Source organism: Simochromis diagramma, unplaced genomic scaffold (assembly GCF_900408965.1).
Source record: "Simochromis diagramma unplaced genomic scaffold, fSimDia1.1 OVJJ01000322.1, whole genome shotgun sequence".
Taxonomy (NCBI): domain Eukaryota; kingdom Metazoa; phylum Chordata; class Actinopteri; order Cichliformes; family Cichlidae; genus Simochromis; species Simochromis diagramma.
Genome location: NW_024386731.1, coordinates 178,702 through 198,623, shown reverse-complemented (window position 1 = coordinate 198,623; position 19,922 = coordinate 178,702). Strand labels below are relative to the sequence as shown.

The 19,922-nt window shown below is 39.7% G+C and overlaps 2 protein-coding genes across 2 annotated transcripts in view; one reads left to right on the top strand and one right to left on the bottom strand.

The window, feature by feature from the left end:
* Nucleotides 1–12,003, top strand: part of itgav (integrin, alpha V) — a 39,004-nt gene extending 27,001 nt beyond the window's left edge. Inside the window, exons 19-32 of the mRNA XM_040001010.1 lie at nt 100–251; nt 432–569; nt 784–851; nt 959–1,097; nt 1,319–1,411; nt 1,699–1,778; nt 5,031–5,111; nt 5,425–5,530; nt 5,907–6,065; nt 6,642–6,776; nt 7,035–7,148; nt 7,762–7,869; nt 8,624–8,743; nt 8,932–12,003. Coding sequence (XP_039856944.1) covers nt 100–251; nt 432–569; nt 784–851; nt 959–1,097; nt 1,319–1,411; nt 1,699–1,778; nt 5,031–5,111; nt 5,425–5,530; nt 5,907–6,065; nt 6,642–6,776; nt 7,035–7,148; nt 7,762–7,869; nt 8,624–8,743; nt 8,932–9,024 — 1,586 coding nt within the window. The 3' untranslated portion in view covers nt 9,025–12,003. The remainder of the gene's footprint in view (nt 1–99; nt 252–431; nt 570–783; nt 852–958; nt 1,098–1,318; nt 1,412–1,698; nt 1,779–5,030; nt 5,112–5,424; nt 5,531–5,906; nt 6,066–6,641; nt 6,777–7,034; nt 7,149–7,761; nt 7,870–8,623; nt 8,744–8,931) is intronic.
* On the bottom strand, nt 11,986–19,585 carry si:dkey-69o16.5 (uncharacterized protein LOC100149419 homolog). Its single transcript, XM_040006296.1, has 8 exons — nt 19,133–19,585; nt 18,377–18,465; nt 16,469–16,543; nt 16,241–16,320; nt 15,635–15,808; nt 13,074–13,133; nt 12,881–12,963; nt 11,986–12,575 (listed from the first exon to the last, which is right to left on the bottom strand). Exons 1-8 carry the CDS (start codon nt 19,225–19,227, stop codon nt 12,509–12,511), a joined length of 723 nt encoding a protein of 240 aa, XP_039862230.1. The 5' UTR covers nt 19,228–19,585; the 3' UTR covers nt 11,986–12,508.
* Between the last annotated feature and the right edge of the window lie 337 nt (nt 19,586–19,922).

Below are 19,922 nucleotides of genomic sequence, written 5' to 3'. Positions count from 1 at the left end.
ATCTGCAGAAGCTACATCCCATTTTCCCTCCGCACAACAAGAAGAGTTGCATTAGTTGTGGCGGTGCGACATTCACATTTTGTCTAATAACTCTCCCAGCTTTCCGAGTGGACCTCATGTTGGACCGCTTGAAGCAGAAGGAGACGACTAAGCGTGTCTTCTTCCTGCACAGTCGCACCTTTCAGTACTCCAAAGACACGACCGTGTCCAACGGCAAAGGGCCGACCTGCGAGGAGCAGTGGGTCTACCTGGTGAGCGAGTCACACGGTTTAGGATCACAGGACTAACACAGGATGAAAGATGCTTTTAGAGATGCATGTTAACTGGATTTGTGCCCACAGAGGTTTTCAAAGTTTGAAGGATAAAAGGAAAATGCTTCCCAGGAATGGATTTACAAACATGGCTCTTTATGTTTCCTCCTGCTCTGTCAGGATAATCGAGAGTTCCGGGATAAGATCACTCCCATCTCAGTGTCGATGGAGTACAGTATGAACTACCAGCGGGCTGCAGACAAAACGGGATTGCAGCCTATTGTTGACATGTCATCTCCATCTGAAATCAACAAACAGGTAAGTATGTGCAGCTTATTCAATGAATGAACAGCGATCTGTGACTTTTAGGGCCTTTGGTAGTCATGTTGGCATGTAGAGAATGATAGTTCACAATTTATTTTTTTGATAACGAAGGCTTTATAGTAGTTTGGACCAAACAATACTGAATGACTCCTTTTATTTATCGTTCTTTGATACTGAACATCTTCATCTTTGCTCTTCTCTCCATCAGGTTCATATCCTGTTGGACTGTGGGCCTGACAACATCTGCAAACCTGACCTCAAGCTGTCGGTTAAAAGGTGAGAAAACAAACTCAACCTAAGTTAAACCAAAAAGTTTTGCCAATGAAATCAGGACGGAAATTTAGGTTGAAACCCTCAGTTTAGTGTTCTTTGCCTCCCTTCAGTGACCGTGACCAGATTTACATTGGCGATGATAACGCTCTGACCCTGGAGATCACCGCTGAGAATCAAGGCGAGGGAGCCTACGAGGCCGAACTCCACATCTACCCTCCGCAGCAGGCTGACTTCAGCGGTCGCAGCCAGGTAATACAGACACCACTCCACTTTGCCCAGATTCAGGCAAAATCAGTTTAATGTTCACTTTGAAGTGAGGAGATACATTTTCCTGCTGCTGTACTTTGAGAAATAAAGCTGAAAAGTTCTTGCATTGGAATGTTTGTTCATAAAGTATTACTGTACAATCCAGTTCATCATTGAGCTGGTAATAATTCTTGTAATAATCAGTGATGTCTTATTTTTCTTAGGCCCTGTCTAGGCTGTCCTGCGCCTACAAGAAAGAAAACCAGACTAAAATGGTGGTGTGTGACCTTGGAAACCCCATGAAGGGAGGAACTAAGGTCAGTGATCGGTGCATGTAAAGACACACACACACACACATAGGAGTTGGTCCAACTGGAAGTTGATCAGAAGGGAAAGAAAACTTTAAAGCACATTTGATTTGCCCGAATAAATATTTGAATCAAATATATTGAACTGCAGCTTTAAAATCAGAATACGTCAGTAATGAAGTTTCGATTATTTTGAGTGACCTTTGTTCACCAAATCAAGTCTAGTGATGTCTGCTGGATTTTCTTGCATCCTCCTGCTCACTGATTGGCCCTGTCCCTGTGCTCTCATTGGTCAGATGGTGGCTGAGTTGGGGTTCAGCGTGCAACAGCTATCAGAGGACGACACATCTGTCCGCTTTGACCTGCAGATAGTCAGGTACGGAACAGTGTTTGGTCTCTTTGTTCTGACCCTGCTTTAACTCATCAAATTTAACCCATTTTGATATTTGATAGAAGCAAAAATACCCTGGATGCTACGCTTTTGTATAGGTGCTATAAATGTTTGTACACCGAGACTGCTCCGGGACAAATTCGACCTGAATCGGTTCAGATCAGGTGGATTTTAAATCTTGGGGAACAGTAAAACTGTGTAGGAGTGGTCATATGTGGTACACATAAGAACAAAGGTCATAACGAGGTCAGATGGTGCCTTCACACAGAAACAAGAGCTGTAATAGGGTGGTGGGGTGGTTAGGAAACAGGGCAAGAAGGTTCCTGGTTCAAATCCCAGCTGGGGCCTTTCTGTGTGGGGCTTGCATGTTCCCCCTTTGCCTGCTGGGTACTCCAGCAAAAATGCGCGTGTTAGGTTAATTGTTGATTCTAAATTGGCCATGGAGGTAGATAAAGTGCTGTATGAAAGTCAATGTGTGACTAGTAGAAAAATGCATTACAAACATTTCATTAGGATTAATCATCAGTTTAGTTTGGTTATTAGCAATGTTCCCTCTAATTTTTCATGTGTCTGAGTGAACACACAAACTCCCTGAGCGGTCCCTCGGACCACTGTGAGCAACATTAGACGTGTGCACTGTGGTCACGCCAGCATCGAATCCATCCAAGTCACACGGTTTATTAAAATAATCAAATTACAGCATTTACATTTATGTTAGACGACTTTTAAATAACTGCTTTAGCCCACTTACAATGAAAATTTTAAAAAATCTTGTTCATGACCTGTGTAGTATGTTCACACTATTGGAAGTAAGTAGTAGTAGTATGTTTTTGCTCACAGGCGGAGAGTGTTTTCGAGTGTTTTCCTTATAAAACGCAGTTTTTACCGTTTCTTCCCGCAGTAAATATAAACAACGATAGTATTCAGGAAGAAAACCAAACATTAAAAATATTTTTATCATAACTCTGGTTTTACGTGGCCTATCAACACGATTTAAAAACTGGTGTAAAGTCCACACTTTTTCCGTCAATTGTTCCGTCTGTCCTGCTCACATCTCCAATGGTTGTACACGTTGTCATTAACGTGGCTTCACTCCACATCAGCCACGCCGCTTTGCTAGCTAAAACACCGGTGTCTGCACATAAGGACGCTGTCATAGCCTGTCAACGACGTTGATTAGCTGCGTATATACGAATGTGAATCGCATCATTGGCTGGACTATGGGATAAGGTGGCATCGTTCTAATCCCATACGGGAGCAGCCAGTCACTCACTGACTAACACTGCAAAACAGAATTGTTAAAGTTTTAATTTTAATTTCAATTCAGGTTAGATTTTTTTTTTGCGCGCAACGCAGATTTTCTGTGCGCAGAGAGCGTGCCAGCAGTGCGCAATCGCACACGCAGCTTAGAGGGAACATGGGTTATTAGTCAAATGGGCTGTTTATACATTCTAAACAGATCTGTTGTTTAAAAATTGTTGTACACAATCACTATGAGGGACTCTCTGGCCTTGGTCAAAATTGAGTCGAACTTACTTCGAAGGCCTGAAATATCAACAGTAGGTAATTCTGGGTAATTGTAATGAGTGCCGCATAGTGCCACCTACTGACAGCACTTCAGTTTTTGTTTTCTTTTTCATATTAGCACACAAACACTGGTGTATAGAGAGGCAAAAGTTACACAAAGACTAAAATCAAGACTAAAATAAAAATAAAGTTTTCATTTTGTCATTATGAGGAATTAATGGTTGTCTCAAGAAGTGTTTAAAATGAAGGATTTCAGTACATCCTGTATCCAGTGTGAAATGATAAGGACTCTGCTGTTATTCCAAGGACACAAAAGAAAATCAGGGTACAGTAGCATCAACACACCTCAGAAGGTTTAGCGTGATAGAAGCTAACTGCAATCAGACTGAGTGTTAAGCCCACTTAATTCATTAAAGCAGAGCTGTTTTCCACGTCTCGCTCATCTGAATGACAAAAGCCCTGAAACTGTGAAGGAAGCAGCTCCGTCTTCACATTCTTCTGTGTTAGTGTTTTTGTACTTCTGTGGCAGAGAGAGAGAGAGAGAAGTATGTTAATGAAGGGTTTTCAGCAGTCTTTGGTTCGCCTCCTCTTCAGCTCATCGACACACTCGTACTGCACAGCAGTTTTACTGCTCCTTAAATGTGTGTCAGGAGATTTCTGAAGGCCGTTTCTCTCTTTTTGTCATCACCTTTGACATGTACAGATTAACTATGTTTTAACCTTTTCTCATATTCTTAAACTTTTTAAGGTAGTTATCTTTATTATTATCTGTTACATTTGACTTATTCCTGATTTATTTTTGATTTCTTTCATGAGCTCTACATATTAGCAACATTGTTGGTGATTACTGTATTTATTTGTCAGGTTGGAGCAACAGATTTTCAGTCAGTTAGTTGCAGTTGAGTGTTGTGATGTCTTTGATTTGCAGTTTGGCACTGACAGCATTTTTGTTCACGATAAGCACAAATGTAGAATTTAGCACTTTAGCATCAGGTTCGAACTTTTAATCAGGATTTTACTTTTTTTAGTATTTATTACCATCATTCACTGGACTTATTATTCAATAGTGTCTTTCATTTTATTTTATCTTTATCTTTATTTGCCTTTTTTATGACATATATCTTCTTTGAAATGTCTTTTAGATGCTTTACAAATAAGAATAGAGTAATCAATAAGTTGTAATATTTCTCCAGCCATTCATTCATTTTCTTCAGCTTATCCAATTTAGGATCCTTACATTAGAAATGTAACAGACTCCAGGACTGAGTTGCTGCGCATAAGATATGGTTCTGGCAGAGCCTATCATAGCTGTCCTAGGACGAGAGGCACGGTTCCCCCTGGACAATTTGTCAGTCTGCCGCAGGGCTGAATCATAAAGACAGACAACCATTCACTGCATTCAGACCTGTGCGCAGTTTGAATTACTGATGTAACTAAACCTGGCACAGTGGTTAGTACGATGGCCTCGCAGCAAAAAGGTCCTGGGTTCAAATCCAGCCTCTACGTGTTCTCCCGTGTCTGTGTGGGTTCTCTCAGGTGACTCTGGCTTCCATCTACAGTCCAGAGACGTGTGCGAGGTTAGGTTATCTTAATAAGGTTAGATCATTGTATTGTGATGTTGTTTATTTTAACACATTTAGGGGTTAGGGATTTTGTTTGTTTGTTTGTTTTTGGTCATGTGAATGTGACTGCTTGTTGTTGATTTTTCAGCTCTAACCAGTTTGACAACACCAGTCCCAAAGTCACCAGCGTCATCAAACTGGCTGTACTCGCTAAAGTCTCCATCAGAGGGTAAAACGCACAGAAACACACACTGCTGCTCCTGAAGGTGTTTCTCTTTCTGCTTAAGAAGCTTCAAAAGAAGAGGCTGTAATTTATATGATTTTCCCAATAGTGTATTTAAATAATAATAATAATTGATAAGCTTGTTGCCTCATCTTTAAAAAGGGATGAGGCTTTAAAAGCTACAGAATTTGTACAAGTATAAAAATAAAAGTGTTGACTACACCCTCGTTTAACTGGTATATCTCTGACTTTGAAACTTGCTTTAAAAACAAGTTTTTATGATTCCAGCTTCACATTGTTCCTTAAAATGTGTTTCCAGGTCTTCATCCCCTGGTCAGGTGTTTATTCCTATTGCCAACTGGAAACCGAGAGACCCTCCTGTATTCGGTGACGACATCGGACCACAAATAGTACACGTCTACGAGGTACAGACACACATGCACGAACATGCGGGAGAGACGGGTGATTCTGTTTTTTTATCTCACTGATTTAACTAAGACTGCACAAGATAATATTATTATTATTATTATTATTATTATTATTATTATTATTACCAGCAAGCATAATGTAATGTAGGTCAAGCTGACCTCATGATTTCACAATGAATTATGCTATATGAGACTGTATTTCTTGGTCTCCCACCCTTTTGGTATTATTGTATAGTTCAACTGCTTTTTGTTTTTTGAAATGATTTATTAGAGCTTCACAGTCACAGATTTAATGTCAGTGGTTATTGAAAATATTTCTTCTGTATTTTTATTTCTTTGGACTGAGATTAAAACTTGCATTCCCCTTTCACAGCTCCTGAACAATGGTCCCAGTACGTTCAGTAAGGCAGCGCTGGAGGTCAAGTGGCCGTACCAGTTTAGAAACAGCTCTCTGCTCTACATCACCAGCTACGACACAGAGGGACCCATCAACTGTACCACTGACATACAGATAAACCCACTCAATGTCTCTGTAAGGCACACAAATACAGAAACAACACAAATGCACACCAATACTCAAACAGTTCACAACATACAGCTTCTTTCCACAGTTTTGTCACCTGTTATCTTAAAGATACTTCTTCTAAATTTGTGCTTAAAAGTATGACTATCACAACCATGGATTATCTTAAAGAGATCAGCTGACATTAAACTAGTGCTAGACTGTACTTTATACCACTTTGTACCAAAACATGCTGAGTCAGTTTAACCTTCAGTTAAGCGGCCACATCATCACAGGACACACCTGCTTACAGTGGTGGTGAGAGAAAAAGGCAAAGCCTCTTGAGGAAATGGGGTAGCTAAATCAAATGTTCAAAGTCAAACAGCAGCGCAGACCAAAAAACATGTCAGCACCAGCTGATAAAAAGCTGCCCTCTAGTGGTGAAAGTTTTTGTTAAATTCTTCAGTTTGTAATTAGACAAAGTAGCTTTAAACACCAATAAGAAGTATTTTTGCTGTTCCAATTAATAATGTGCTGCTGTGGCAGTGCTCCTTCTCTTACATGTTTCCAACAAATAAGCATTCTTTGTGTGTCTGTGTCTTTCAGAACCCAGTGAGCACCTCAAAGAACACCAGCACTGTTACGCCTGGAGGACGAGAGTCGGAGGGACGGAATCAAAACAGCGTCCGCCAGAGGAGAGATCTGGAGTCCAGAAATGCAGAGAATGACCTGCAGACACTGGTAAATCTACACAAGCACATATGCTTTGAATAACCCATTTGTATGACATGAAATTACACCTTGACCCATGCCTGATCGTGCTAAGAACAGCTGATGCATCCCAGCAGCTTTAGATGACATCTCCCAATCAAATTGCGTTCCTAAAGAAAAGCATTCATTTGACTCCTGCTGTGCTTCTCTACATGTACACGTTTCTCTCTGTGTGTGTGTGTGTGTGTGTGTGTGTGTGTGTGTGTGTGTGTGTGTGTGTGTTTGTAGGACTGCCACACAGCTAAGTGTCTGACACTGAAATGTCAGGTCGGTCGTCTAGAAAGGAGGAAGAACGCCATCCTCTTCATCTACTCCAGACTGGATGTCAACAACTTCCTCAGGGTAATCAAATAAAAGCACCTATGTTAGGGCAGAGCAATGTTACTGAACACAGCAACCAGCTCTGTGTCTGTGTTCTCTTAAATTATAAATGCGTGCTTTTTTCTTTCTGTTTCCTTTACTGATTAACACAACACAACATGCACTGGTTTGGGTTTGCTGTGTGTCTCCATCATATTATTGTAGTGTCTTTACCTTACAATACAAACCACCTCGAAGCAACTGTTGTTGCAATTTGGTGCTATGCAAATAAATGGAATCTAATCACACAACAGAACATGTGTGCAAAGTCTTAGAAACAAAAGCTGGTCTTTATAAAGTTTCACTATTGCACTAACCCAGTGATGGCTGCCTGTGCATCTATGGGTGCATTACATGCAGTGGTTGCTAATAGCTAATCCAACATTCATAATCTGGACTTTTTGCCAAAATGTAAACAAATAACCAGAACACAGTGTTGCCCAGACTGTCACATTTTTAAACTTCTGTCCTAATTTCTCTAATAGCTGAAGAACACATGTCTGTTGTTAGGTAATATCCATTCTCCAGGTCGTGATTTATCCTCGGCATTTTGGACTTCATTTGTCAGACATGTGACTTTTTTCCCTCCTTTCAGCCTGAGAATCAGAATCGTTCCTATGTGATACAATCAACGGCTAGCTTCAGTGTGATCGAGATGCCCTACAAGAACCTGGAGATGGAGCTACCATCCAATAGCACCACAGTAAGACACACAAACACAAATGATCAGCATGCATGGAAGACACAGAATTATCTACAAACACAAAGTCAACACAAAATGTGTGTGCACATATACGGAGGTTTCATGAATGAAATACGTAGCAAACTAGTGACTTTAAAGTTATGGTTTTCTTCTGAAGTTCAAAGAATTTCACAGAAAGATAAACAAGCATACAAAACCTCTCAGTGCAGGAAGTCAGACTCATGACAGTAGACTCGTTATCAGCAAGGAGATGAAAAATAAGCTCTCTCACCTTGCTGTTACACAAACCAGTTCCTGTCTGCAGAAAAACAAAAAACAAAAGAAAAAATCTTGATTTCTGAATGAGCTCATATTTTCACATAAACTACATGAAATGTAATCATATAAACAGTAATAGTACCTTAATATTAGATTTTAAATCAGTCAGAGAAAACACATTCTTCAGTGTTTTGCTATCACACAGCAGTCTCTAAATCACTGATAAAACATGTTAGTGCAGGTCCACAGCGTGTTCGGAAGCACTCGCTGGCATTTAGACTCCCGACTCTTCGTAAAGATTATGGACCGTAGACTTAAGGAAGCGTTGGAACAAGTTGATACCAGTCTTGAGGAATTTATTATAACAGCCTTAAAGGAACACAGATGGAAGGACAGTGCATATTTTAAAGAGTTAGATTGGTCATTTTATAACAGCATAATGACTTTAATCTGATCAGGACGAAGTAAGTATGTTTTTGGTTTTGTCTCGTTTCAGGTGAGTGTATCAGTGGTTTGGGTGGCTGAGCCTCCTCCACCAGTGCCAGGCTGGGTGGTGGCTCTGGCTGTGCTGGCAGGACTGCTGCTGCTGGCGCTGCTTATCTTCATCATGTACAAGGTAGTAAACATGTCCATTGTCACTGTTCTTGTGCTGCTTTTTTCCTTTTTCCTAAGCTTCTGTAGTTTTACACTGAGACGTGTGTTCAGACGTTGCTCTTCTGTGTCAGATTAATGGCTGAAACACCACTTTCACTACCAAATATAACCGACTCTTGTGCCCTCTTTTCTTCTTCTTCTCCTGTGCAGTTGGGTTTCTTTAAGAGAGTCCGCCCCCCACAGGAGGACTGCATTGAAAAGGAGCAGCTGCAGCCGGAGGAGAACGGAAACACTGATGCCTAGATGTCAAACTGTGAGGGACTGATGGCAAATCAGTAGGGGGTGGGAAGAAATCAGGGTAAAAAGGCCTCTGAGAGCATTTCACTGTATTGACTGTTGGATGGCAGATAATGATATGATTTAAGATTTAATGTGCTGGTTTTATTTTTATTTTGTTTTTTTTTAAAAAAAATGTCAACATGTATTTGTGCCAAAAGAGAATCTGGAAAACATTGATCAAACAAAATCCACAAAGTTTAGTGTTAAAGGAGCAGTTCGACGTTTCCTCAGAAGCTGCATCACAGTGTGTCCGTGATGTCTGAACGACGCTGATGTTACCAACTGCAGATGTTTTGTGAGTTCACACATACATTTGTTTAATTTGTGAGAGTTGCATGATCAGATTGCCTGCTTTAAAAATATAAAGCTACAGCTTGATTAGCTTACCTTAACATGGGACTGGAAACAAAGAAAATTCACCTCATCTTTTCGCATTAATGATATTAGAAATCACAACTCTAAGTATTATATAAACATTTAATAAATGTTTTTTGTTCCCTAAAATCATTATTGATAAAATGTGTCAAAATGCTTTTACAAACTTTTACAAACCAAGCTAATCCACTGCAGTTTCATATTTAATATTCAAACACAAGCCTGTTGTCATTCTAAACATGTCCTAAACTGTTGAGCTATTCCTTTAACAAATCGAGAAACTTAATGGTTTTGTTCCAGCAGGCAGTTCAAATCAAAATTACAGTTTTCCAGAAGTTATAAGAAACATAAACCACCTTAATTTTCACATTTTCCATCCAAACACAAATTCAGCAATGAGATAAACGGCCTTGTTGTTATGTTACACTTAAGTCATTGTTTTAGAGTTTCTAAGAGCAGTTAATTATTAATACAGCCAGTGATTATTATTGTATTGTATTAAAGAATACCACAGACTGAATCAGTGGAGTTTAAATCAGCAAAGGTGTGCTATAAAAACACATCCCAGCTGAGACACAAGAAGCGTAAAACACCACAAACACAATAGCCAACTGATCCAAGCAGAGCATAAACAAATAAAACACATATGTCACAGTGATGTGCCATATTATCTTAGTATGGACTCAAATTATTACTACGCAAAACAAGTGTTTGTTTCATATGTGAGAGTATCGGCCGATATATTGAATTTTTATCAGTCGGGTTCCACTTGTAATTTAGTAAATGTTTTTTTTTCTTTTTGTTTTAGTGATGTGATTAATTTTGATCAACCAGCAATGTAAAAACAAACAAAAACAAAGCAATACGGTAACTGAAGCAGCTAGTTAGCTGCATTCAGGTCTTTTTAGATGTTTCGGTAAAACTGGTTTATCTGCTGTAGCATGGGATGATGGGAAGCTCACAATAATATATTTGCCCTTATGTACGCTTGTTTTTTCTCTTCCTGCTTTGTGTGTGGGATAGTTGATCTGCATTTCTCTTGTATGAGTTTGCTTTGGGATGTTGGTGGTTGTTTCCTTTGTATTTTGTACACAACATTAATTAGAGTTTTAGAAGTTTGTCCAACTTTTTTCAACACAATCAAGAAAATGTTTGGCCAAATGTAATTTTGTTTGTGCAGAAAATGGTTGAAAATAATTTTAACTTCTGTCTGATTAGTCATTCCACAGAAGCCTCATATCTCGCATCATTATGTTGAAGCTTATGTTGTGTCTCTGCAAGCAAAGAGCTGTAACTGGCTGAGAAAATGTTTCAGGCTGTATGGAAACCGGTCTATATTTGCCATACATTAAATGAACAATTTCAGTTATTTTTCAAGTGAATAGATAAACTTAAAAAAAAAATTAGGATTTTTTTTTATTTTTAACCTGACCAATTGATGAAAGTATTAAAGTATTTAAGACATTACACATTTTAATGTTTAAGATTTGTCAACATGTGTAAATACCTTCAGTCAGTGGCTAGAGCAACAGCAATAGTAACTATGGGGGTGGAGCTTAACAGACTATTAGTAATTCTAACCTGGCAAAGTACGGGCTGTTTTAGTGTTAGTGAGCTGCGACTTGAGTGTTGACCAGTGTGTGTTGACATGATGACTTGGATTGGATTGTGTATTTGCAAGCATGTGATTGGTTAATGTTTCATTGTAATCATTAGTTGAGGCCCGTTCAGCTCACACAGCAGCAAGCATAGAGTTTTATTGTGTAGTTTTAAATCACAAACTTCTTTTTAAAAAGACTTGTAGTCCTTTTCACTGAATTGGTTGTGACAGTTTTTCCTGCACTGAGGCCTTTTGGATTTCTACTTATTTACATTCAGATTTCAGACTGGCAGCTTTGCTGGGAACAAGTTAAAACAAACGCAGGTTTCTACTTTGTGTTTTGAGTATATGATTGCTCTAATACTTAAGAAAAAAAAAGAAAAAAATACTTTGCTATTTACCCATATTGGGTTCGCATTATAAATTAATGTTTATAGCTGATTATAGGTTTACAAATATAATAATGCAGGTAACAGTCATCATAAAATAACAGGAAGACTTTAATAAGCACATTATACATCATTGTTTTCTTTCAGTGGCATCTTAACCAATACTTTGAACCAACTTGTCGTACTTGAGCAAAGAGTTGTGTGTTTGTGTGGGACGGCACTTCTTAACAAATGAGTGATTTTGGTATGAGGATTGATCTTAGGTCAGTGCTCTCATGCGGGAGATAAACTGAGCGGCTTCACTGCACTGTTCATTTTTTCTATAAAGGTTTTCTAAGGTTGATTGTGTGTAAATTAGACCAAAACAGCATGTTTCTCTTTGCCAGGAGTCAGTTGGACAGAAATCTGTTCATTTCAGTATCAGTCATTTCAAATTACTCAGAAAAGCTGCAAATCGCTAAAACATTTATTTCTGTCCTAACATCTTTGATATGACCTTATTGTCAGCACCGTTGTCCTGAGCGATGATGCAAAAGCCTTTGGTGAGTAGAGGAGTTTGTGTTAAATATGGAGGAATAAAAAAAAAAAAAACAAAGCCTCCTGGCAGATACGAGTGATTTGCAGCCAGTCATTTGTATTTAATATTGCTCCGTGTTTCTTTCTGCCCTAAGAAAATATTGACTATTTTTGATGTATGTATTCTTTCACATAGAGAATAAAACAATGATTTCATAAAGAGATGATTTTACCTTTAAACTAAAATAAACTGATTTGTTCACATCTGTTCAGTGTTTTGTGGTGATCTCTTCTTTTTAAACCAGGCAGCCTTTTACAAATGTATATATGAATATTGCATTTAAATCACATCACCATGTGTAAAGTGGAGGGAATTTGTACTTTACAGACTTAATGGTCAATTTGTTTTAATTTATTGAGGTTTTTGCACAAGTTGCTAAAAAAAAAAAAAAAAAACTAGATTAACTTTACTGGAGAGACACATTAGATGTTTCCTTAAAATCTTTATTCTGTTCCAACCAGAAACATTGAAAACTTTGTGCTCCTCGTCTTGCTTCCATTTGACCGATCATTGTGCATCAGTTAGCAGGAAGCTAAGGTCACTGCCTGGCTCATACTCCACTGTGGGCTTTTTCCTGAAACGCATAATTATACACAAAAAGAAAGCATTTATAAAAATCCTGCTGATATTTTCTGGTCACTGGAATAACTCAACTTGTTTCGCGTTCTCAAATTGTGTGTTTGTCCTACTGATGATGTACACACCCTGGTTACACAGCCACATTGCCGGGATGCTGTTTAGATTTAGTTAAGAACATGTTAACATTAAACTAATTTTGTTTTAGTGTAAGGCTAATAAAGGCTACAGTCGATTAGAAAGGAGATTGGATAAGTCAGTGTGATGTCATCTCAAGTCATGAAAACTTAAAGTGTGTGTTACCTGGTGAACAGTCTGGCCTTAGTGGTTCCCAGCAGTGTCGCTTTGTTTCCCTCCACTAGCAGCAGGGAGCCCTCCCTCAGACCCTGACAACAAACAAAAAAGACGGTAATTATGTAATGAAGCCGCTTCATCTTCTCGGCATGAAAGATTTGAGCACTATTACATGTATGCAGGTCTGCTTCCCCTCACTCACCAGGACACACGGAGTATCGGGTTCTTCGTGGTACTGGATGATCCTCTGCTCTCTGGTTTCCTACATGAAAACAAGATTCAAGATTGTAAGCACAGTGGAAACAGTGGAGGCTGAAACCACAGCTAAAATATAACTATTGATGTGACAAAATGTTCAAAATAACCTCGTCATTCACTCTTCTTTTTAACAAAAAATAAGGACAACTGCTTATTGGTGACAAACTGTCCTCAGTTAATTCAGCAAGTGTATTTTAATAACAGCATTCCTGTTTTGCTGAATACCTGCTGCTGTGACCACATACAATGACAGAAGAAAACCCAAACCAAAGGGGAAACTCGGGGTTTAGTATCTTACATGGACGACTAGAGGAGCTGGGAATTGAACCGCTGACCTTCCAAACAGATGACCCAGCGTACCTCCTAAACCACAGTTGCTCATGTCTGTTCAGCTAAATACTGCTCCCAAATGTGTGATGATATTAAAATAAATTATAAACATAAATAAAAACTAAAATATTTAAAGATACAAATCTAGGTTTATTAACATTTGTCACTGTTGCAATCACCAAGAGTGACCACCAGGGGTCGGTGGACACAGCAATATATCTTTCAGAAAATAAATTTGTGCTTTATCGACACAAATATTTTTATGAAGTGATTGTTTTTCCTTTGTGATTCTTCTCACAGCTGTTTGTTAACAAATGCTAACAACTGCTTGTCAATGTAAATCATTTTTCCAGCACAAAATGCAATTATTCTTCAGTTCTTTTCTAGTGTCAGGATTTGGATTTTGTTATGTTTTGTTTTGGTTTTCTTCTTCTTCTATATCATTACAGCATCAGAATCATTTCACTATGAAATGTATGCAATAACAAAACTCATACTCCAGACTTCACCTTACCCTCTGACAGCTTGCACTGAGCAAACCTTTCCTGTTTTCTGACACTTTTACCATCTGAACAAGAAATGATGAAAACCACCCTTCCATGAACAAAATTTACACCTCAGGAACGTTTTTTAAACCATTTAAGAATAATTATATGCAGAAATAATTTGGCAGAAATCTGAGAAGTTCGTGTTCTCCCTTAAGCTGGACACCAGATGCTTGCTGCCACGCCCTGTAGGTAGTGCAACTGCTACCCCATGGCCTGGCTCTATGAATTCAGTGTTTCACAACCCTCAAACTAAACATTGCATGTCATCACATTGGTCAGAGCTACCCTAAATCGCTTTGCTGACACTGCAGCTTTTTTGTCAGCTGTTGCAGTTTTACAGCTCCGAGTGTTGCATAATTTCCTCAGGCTGTTTTATCACGTGTTAGCTGAAACTCATGTCAGTCAAACCTTCTGCAAATCATCTGTCCCTTCATGCAGATTGTTTATAAACCCTTAAGGTCTAGAATGCATCCAGTTTAGGCTGGAGTCCAGTCTTGGTTATTTCCTACTGTGTCTCCATTCGTTTCTGCAGAGATACTTAATATGACCACAAAATGCAGGTAGTGCATAATCATTTATTAAAAAGATTCCCACTGGTGTTATCGTCTTTCTCCTAACTATCATTCTGTGGCATGAAGTTATTAAGTAATAAAGTGCAGATATATCCATTCATCTTCTACGGTCCAGGTCAGAGGGGCTGCGGTCTCAGCAGAGAAGCCCAAAGCTCCCTCTACTCACCCACCTCATCCACCTCGTCCCAGGGAGACACGGAGGTGTTCCGAAGTCGAGAGATATAATCTCTCCAGTGTGTCCTGTGTTTGCCCTTGGCTCTTCCTGGTAGGACATGTTTGTTATACGTCATCTTGGAGGCATCCTAATCAGATTCCTGTACCACCTTAATTATCTCCTTTCAAAGTGGACGAGCAGTTGATCTACTACTGCAGATTTACTGAGATCCAAATTCACTCAGTGTAAGGCGACATCCTTTTAAAGCCGAGCGAAAAAGCTCTTTATTCCAAACCTCCATGGCACTTTCACCGTTTCACTGCTGGAGCTGTTTCAACAGCTTAATTATTTTATTTACATATTACTCATAGTGCAAACATATTGTTGCTTTGTCGCTTCCAAACATATCTGCTTATCTTTGAGCAGAGGGCAGCCATAAAGCAATGTTAGAGTGTTACTTATAACACTGATACGGCATACAAGCGACAGCTCAGTGCAGTAATCATTTTCTTATATCTGTCAACCAGCTAGCAAAACAAAGACTCCTACATCGTTTTTCACTGATGATTTTTAACCTCGGGCTCGCAGCAGTTCGGAATTTTGAGTAGTTGTAATACTCCCAGTATCTCTGATCAGTTTCATTTAACTGTATATTAGTGAAGGCTTTGCAGTGGACTGTGGCTGGAGTGTCTGCAGCAAGAATTTCAGCTTCATCTAGTAGCAGTGTAAAGCAACAGAAAATAGAAATCCTCAAAAACAAGCATCCAAAGCTCTACTTGTTATAAAATATATAGTTATTTCCAGCTCTGACAATCAGTAACTCTTTAGATGATTATTTGCAGAGTCTAGACTAACCTGCCCTAACGGCCTCCTCACAGCAACCTCAGGCTGTGCGACTCACCCCCATGTGGCGGCTGGTGCGGTCGGCATCCAGGTAGTGCGGGTTGATGTTGAAGGGGACGAGGCCAATGGCAGAGAAGGACGGAGGGAAAACAATGGGCATGTCGTTAGTGGTACTGATGCTGATGGTGGCCACATTAGTGCCTGCACTGGAGCCCATGTAGGGGACACCATCCTGGGCAAGGATTTAAAGAATGTGGGAGTAAAGAAAAGGGAGACAAGAAGTAGTCATACTACTTAACTAAGAGCACACAGGAATCATTGGTTTAATTTCTTTTTAATAATCAAGACAGAATTTTTCTGCAATTATTTTTTAAAGAATCGAATCGATTTGGTCTGTTGTTTATGTGCATATTCATATAAAATGCGTACATAACTCCCCCAAATCTATTAAATGTATTTAAAACCTTCATAAGACAATAGTATATGTTTTTATAAAACATACACAAAATTATATTGAAATGGAATGTTTTTAATAAAAAACAACATCTATCAATCTATATATATATATAACCATTTGTAAAAATGTTACATTTTGCAATTATAAAGTATTTTGTTTGTTTGCTGTCTTGCTTTGTTCCAGTAAATATTTTTGGATTAAATATACCTCCATCACTCTCTTCCTGATCTCCATCACCACCTTGTTGTCATAAAGACTCTTCAGCAGCCGGAAAGTGTTGCCTCCACCTACAAACAAAAGCCTCTTTTAGCATCTCCATACTGCAGATTGGGTAAAGTAAAGGTTAGATGGTAATGTAGAATAAGAGAAAGAGAAAAAAGTGTGAAATCCCTGAAGAAATTCCAAGAGCTGTTGCTTTCCTCAGATGTTCCTCACCTATAAAAATGCCCTCGGCCTTCCGGACAGCATCTACAGGGTCTGAGGCCTCGTGGATGCTGTCCACCTCATAACCTGCAGAAGACAAATGCACTTATGACATGTAGGATTTGACTGAATTACATCCAGCAAAGCATGTCCTGTAAACTATCATATACACTGAAATCGAAAACAAAAACAAATACTGAAAGAATGCAGAAAAAAATGGAGAAAACACCAAAATGCACATAAATAATAATGGATTGCATTTATATAGCGCTTTTCGGGACCCTCAAAGTGCTTTACAATACCACTATTCATTCACTCTCACATTCACACACTGGTGGAGGCAGCTACAGGTGTAGCCACAGCTGCCCTGGGGCAGACTGACAGAAGTGAGGCTGCCATATCGCACCATCGACCCCTCTGGCCATCACCAGTAGGCGGTAGGTGAAGTGTCTTGCCCAAGGACACAACGACCAAGACTGTCCGAGCCGGGGCTCAAACCGGCAACCTTCCGATTACAAGACGAACACCCAACTCTTGAGCCATGATTGCCCCTGGACTGTGGCTCAAGATAGACCAAATACACTGACTTACATCAACAAGATGCACAGAAAACACAAGGAAATACACAGAATACACTAGAATATATAGGAGAAACTGCACAGAAAATACAGGGGAAAATTCATTTCAAAATACCATAAAGCATAACACCTTAAACGTGTGAATCACCCATAAATTATTACTATACTATGGAGGAGCGGTCTGTGTGTCTCAGTGATTCCATCGGCTATGATGTCCTATGGACTTGCCCCAGGTAGGGTCTCTTGTTGGACAGGGTTACCGGGACCACACCCTGCAGCATGACCTGGAAGGGAGGTAGAGCATCTGATTGCTGGGCCTTAGCACATGTGGTCCAGACAGGCACAGCTCAAAAAGGCAAATTGAGCCCATCTACTTGTTTGTTCAAAGAGACAGAGGCCTTCTACTTTGGTGCTCTCTGCTTTCCGCAGTTGATGTGATCCTGTTGGCTTCATTGGTGGGTCCAAGTTGTCTGAAGCCAGGGTTCTGAGAAGGAAAAGGATTGAGTTCCCACTCCGAGTTAGAGACTTGCTATCCCAAGTGGATGAGTTCAAGTATGACTGTGACTTGTTCCCAAGATAGGGAAGTGGAAGATTGACAGACAGGGCTGTATCTCCAGTGATGAAGACTTTGTACTGGTAGATTGCTCTGAGCCATCAGTTTACCAACCGATTCACATCCACACCCTCACCTGTGGTCACAAGCTCTGAGCAGTGACCAAAAGAATGAGACTGGAGCTACAAGCAGTGGAAATGAGTTTCCTTTGAAAGGCTGGGCTTTCGCTAAGTGATAGTGTGGCGAGTTCAGTCCTTCAGGTAGAATTTAGAATGACTGAACCACTACTCCTCCACACCAAAAGGAGCCAGTTACATCCTAATCAGTTGGGCATCTGATTAAGATGTCTCCTGAATGTCTCCTGGGCAAGTGTTCCAGGCATGTCCTAGACCCAGATACACTGGATTAATTACATCTCTTGCCTGGCCTGGGAATGCCATGGTGTTCCCCGACATCAGCTACAAGCAGTTGCTGGACTTCTGTGCTTTTGCTGCTACTGTCAATGACCCGGCCCCAGATAAGTGGCAAAAAATGTATAGATGGAAATACAGAAAAATTCCTAGAAACACTGAATACTGTGCTTTCCAAAACAAAATATAGAATATATACACACCCTCAAATATTAAAGTAAGAGAAAAATGTAGAACACAACTCTTAAATAAATGTATGTTTTATTAAACATGAACACATGAACACAAAGGCATATAATTACTTAAGGCTTTATAAATATGAAACTAACAAGCAGGTGTACAGTATGAGACTCAAAAATAATCTGTTACATGAACCTACCAAGAGTCTTAAACTTGTCCCTGGCTAACTTAGTGTAGGCGTCTCTATCATGGAGAGCATAAGGAACAAACAGCACCCTCTTCAGGTCTCTGAAATACATACAAACAGATTCATGATAAACACCAGACAGGCCGTCAGGAGTCCTACCTCAAGGCCAGTCGCGAATGTCTGCACACTAAACTTAAAAAGATTTCATTCTAAGGATTTTCGCTGCCCTCTGTCCATAACTTTACAGTATTACATTGATGCTGAGTAGCAGAGCTAAGAATATTTATTAGGTACTCTATATAATTACATTTTATTAGTTTCATGGGTTTTCAAACACAAGTTGTGTTTACCATTAAATACAACCTTATGATTAAAAGTGCAGCATAATTTGAATTTCATACATATGAGTGGGCAGGCTTATATATGAACCAGAAAACTGTGCCCATTTTTTGCTGTTCTGGTTTTCTACAACATATTTATTTCTGATCAGCTATTCTGATTTCCTTTTCCTTCCAACCCCCCACCCCACTCTGCCACCACCCTGAAAAATTCTGCAAACGCCCCTGCTCGTAGAGGGATTTACAAAGAATCAAATACAAATGCAATTATAATCCACGTTTGCTCAGTAAACTGACAAAATAAAAAAAATAAAAACTTTCATCTTTCTTTTACGTCTTTGCATGTCACTTGACTTTGGCCCCACTTCCTGTTTCCTGTCCCCTTTGTCAACTTTCTGGCCCACATATATGAACCGCGGCGCTAACTTACTTTCCAAAGAAGCTGGAGATGTGCTGCTGACAGTGATCCAGGTAACCACTGCCGTGCAAAGTGGAGTTGGACACCAGCAGGAGTCTCCTCTTCATCTTGGCTCGAATAGAGAAACAAAAGAAAACCCACACAAGTTTCAGTGCGGCGGAGTCCAGAGGTCCGGGGTCACAGTTCAGCTGTGATTAGGCTGATAGCGGCTCCCTGACAGCCCGTAAACCGGCTCTCATCAACTCTGATCCCGCCACGGAAGGAGAGTTCACCTGGGAGCCGTTTAAAGCTCACAGCAGCATTCACGGTGCAGCACACCGTGTTACTGTCAGAGCCGCTCTGTCCTTTCTACTTTAAACTTACGCTGGATCCAGCTAATACTTTTTATAAGGAGTAGTTGTATTTGATCAATTTTACCACTAGCGGAAACAACACTAGCGCTTCTAGCCAAGTACTTTCATAATAAAAGTACCTCTATTTCGTTACTCCTCAATTCTGGCAAAATAAAAGCGTCCTTTTTCCTGCAAGTCTATCGTCTAGTTCTAACAAAACAAAAGTCCTTCTTCATGGGCTGCTCACAGTCCAGTAAAATCCTTTCAGGGTAGAATTCTCTTTTTCTCCTTTCTCTTGAGTTATGTCAAATTAAAGCCTTGTATTTCCTTTCTGGATTTCCCCAAGTTCATCAGAATATAAGTATTCTGTACTTTTTGTACTACTACTTCTTTGTTGGTCTTCCATGGGTCCATTTAGAATAACAGGTGTTCCCTTGGCCTTGCTTTTTCCCTCTCCATCTTGTTTCCTG

What these genes read in the sequence shown, in the direction of transcription:
- si:dkey-69o16.5 (XM_040006296.1), bottom strand. Translation starts at nt 19,227, where the DNA reads ATGAAGAGGAGACTCCTGCTGGTGTCCAACTCCACTTTGCACGGCAGT. An exon ending in GGACAAGTTTAAGACTCTTG is followed by an intron (nt 16,544 to 18,376) that starts GTAGGTTCATGT and finishes TGTCTTCTGCAG; the next exon opens with GTTATGAGGTGGACAGCATC. An exon ending in AAGGCCAGACTGTTCACCAG is followed by an intron (nt 12,576 to 12,880) that starts GTAACACACACT and finishes TATGCGTTTCAG; the next exon opens with GAAAAAGCCCACAGTGGAGT.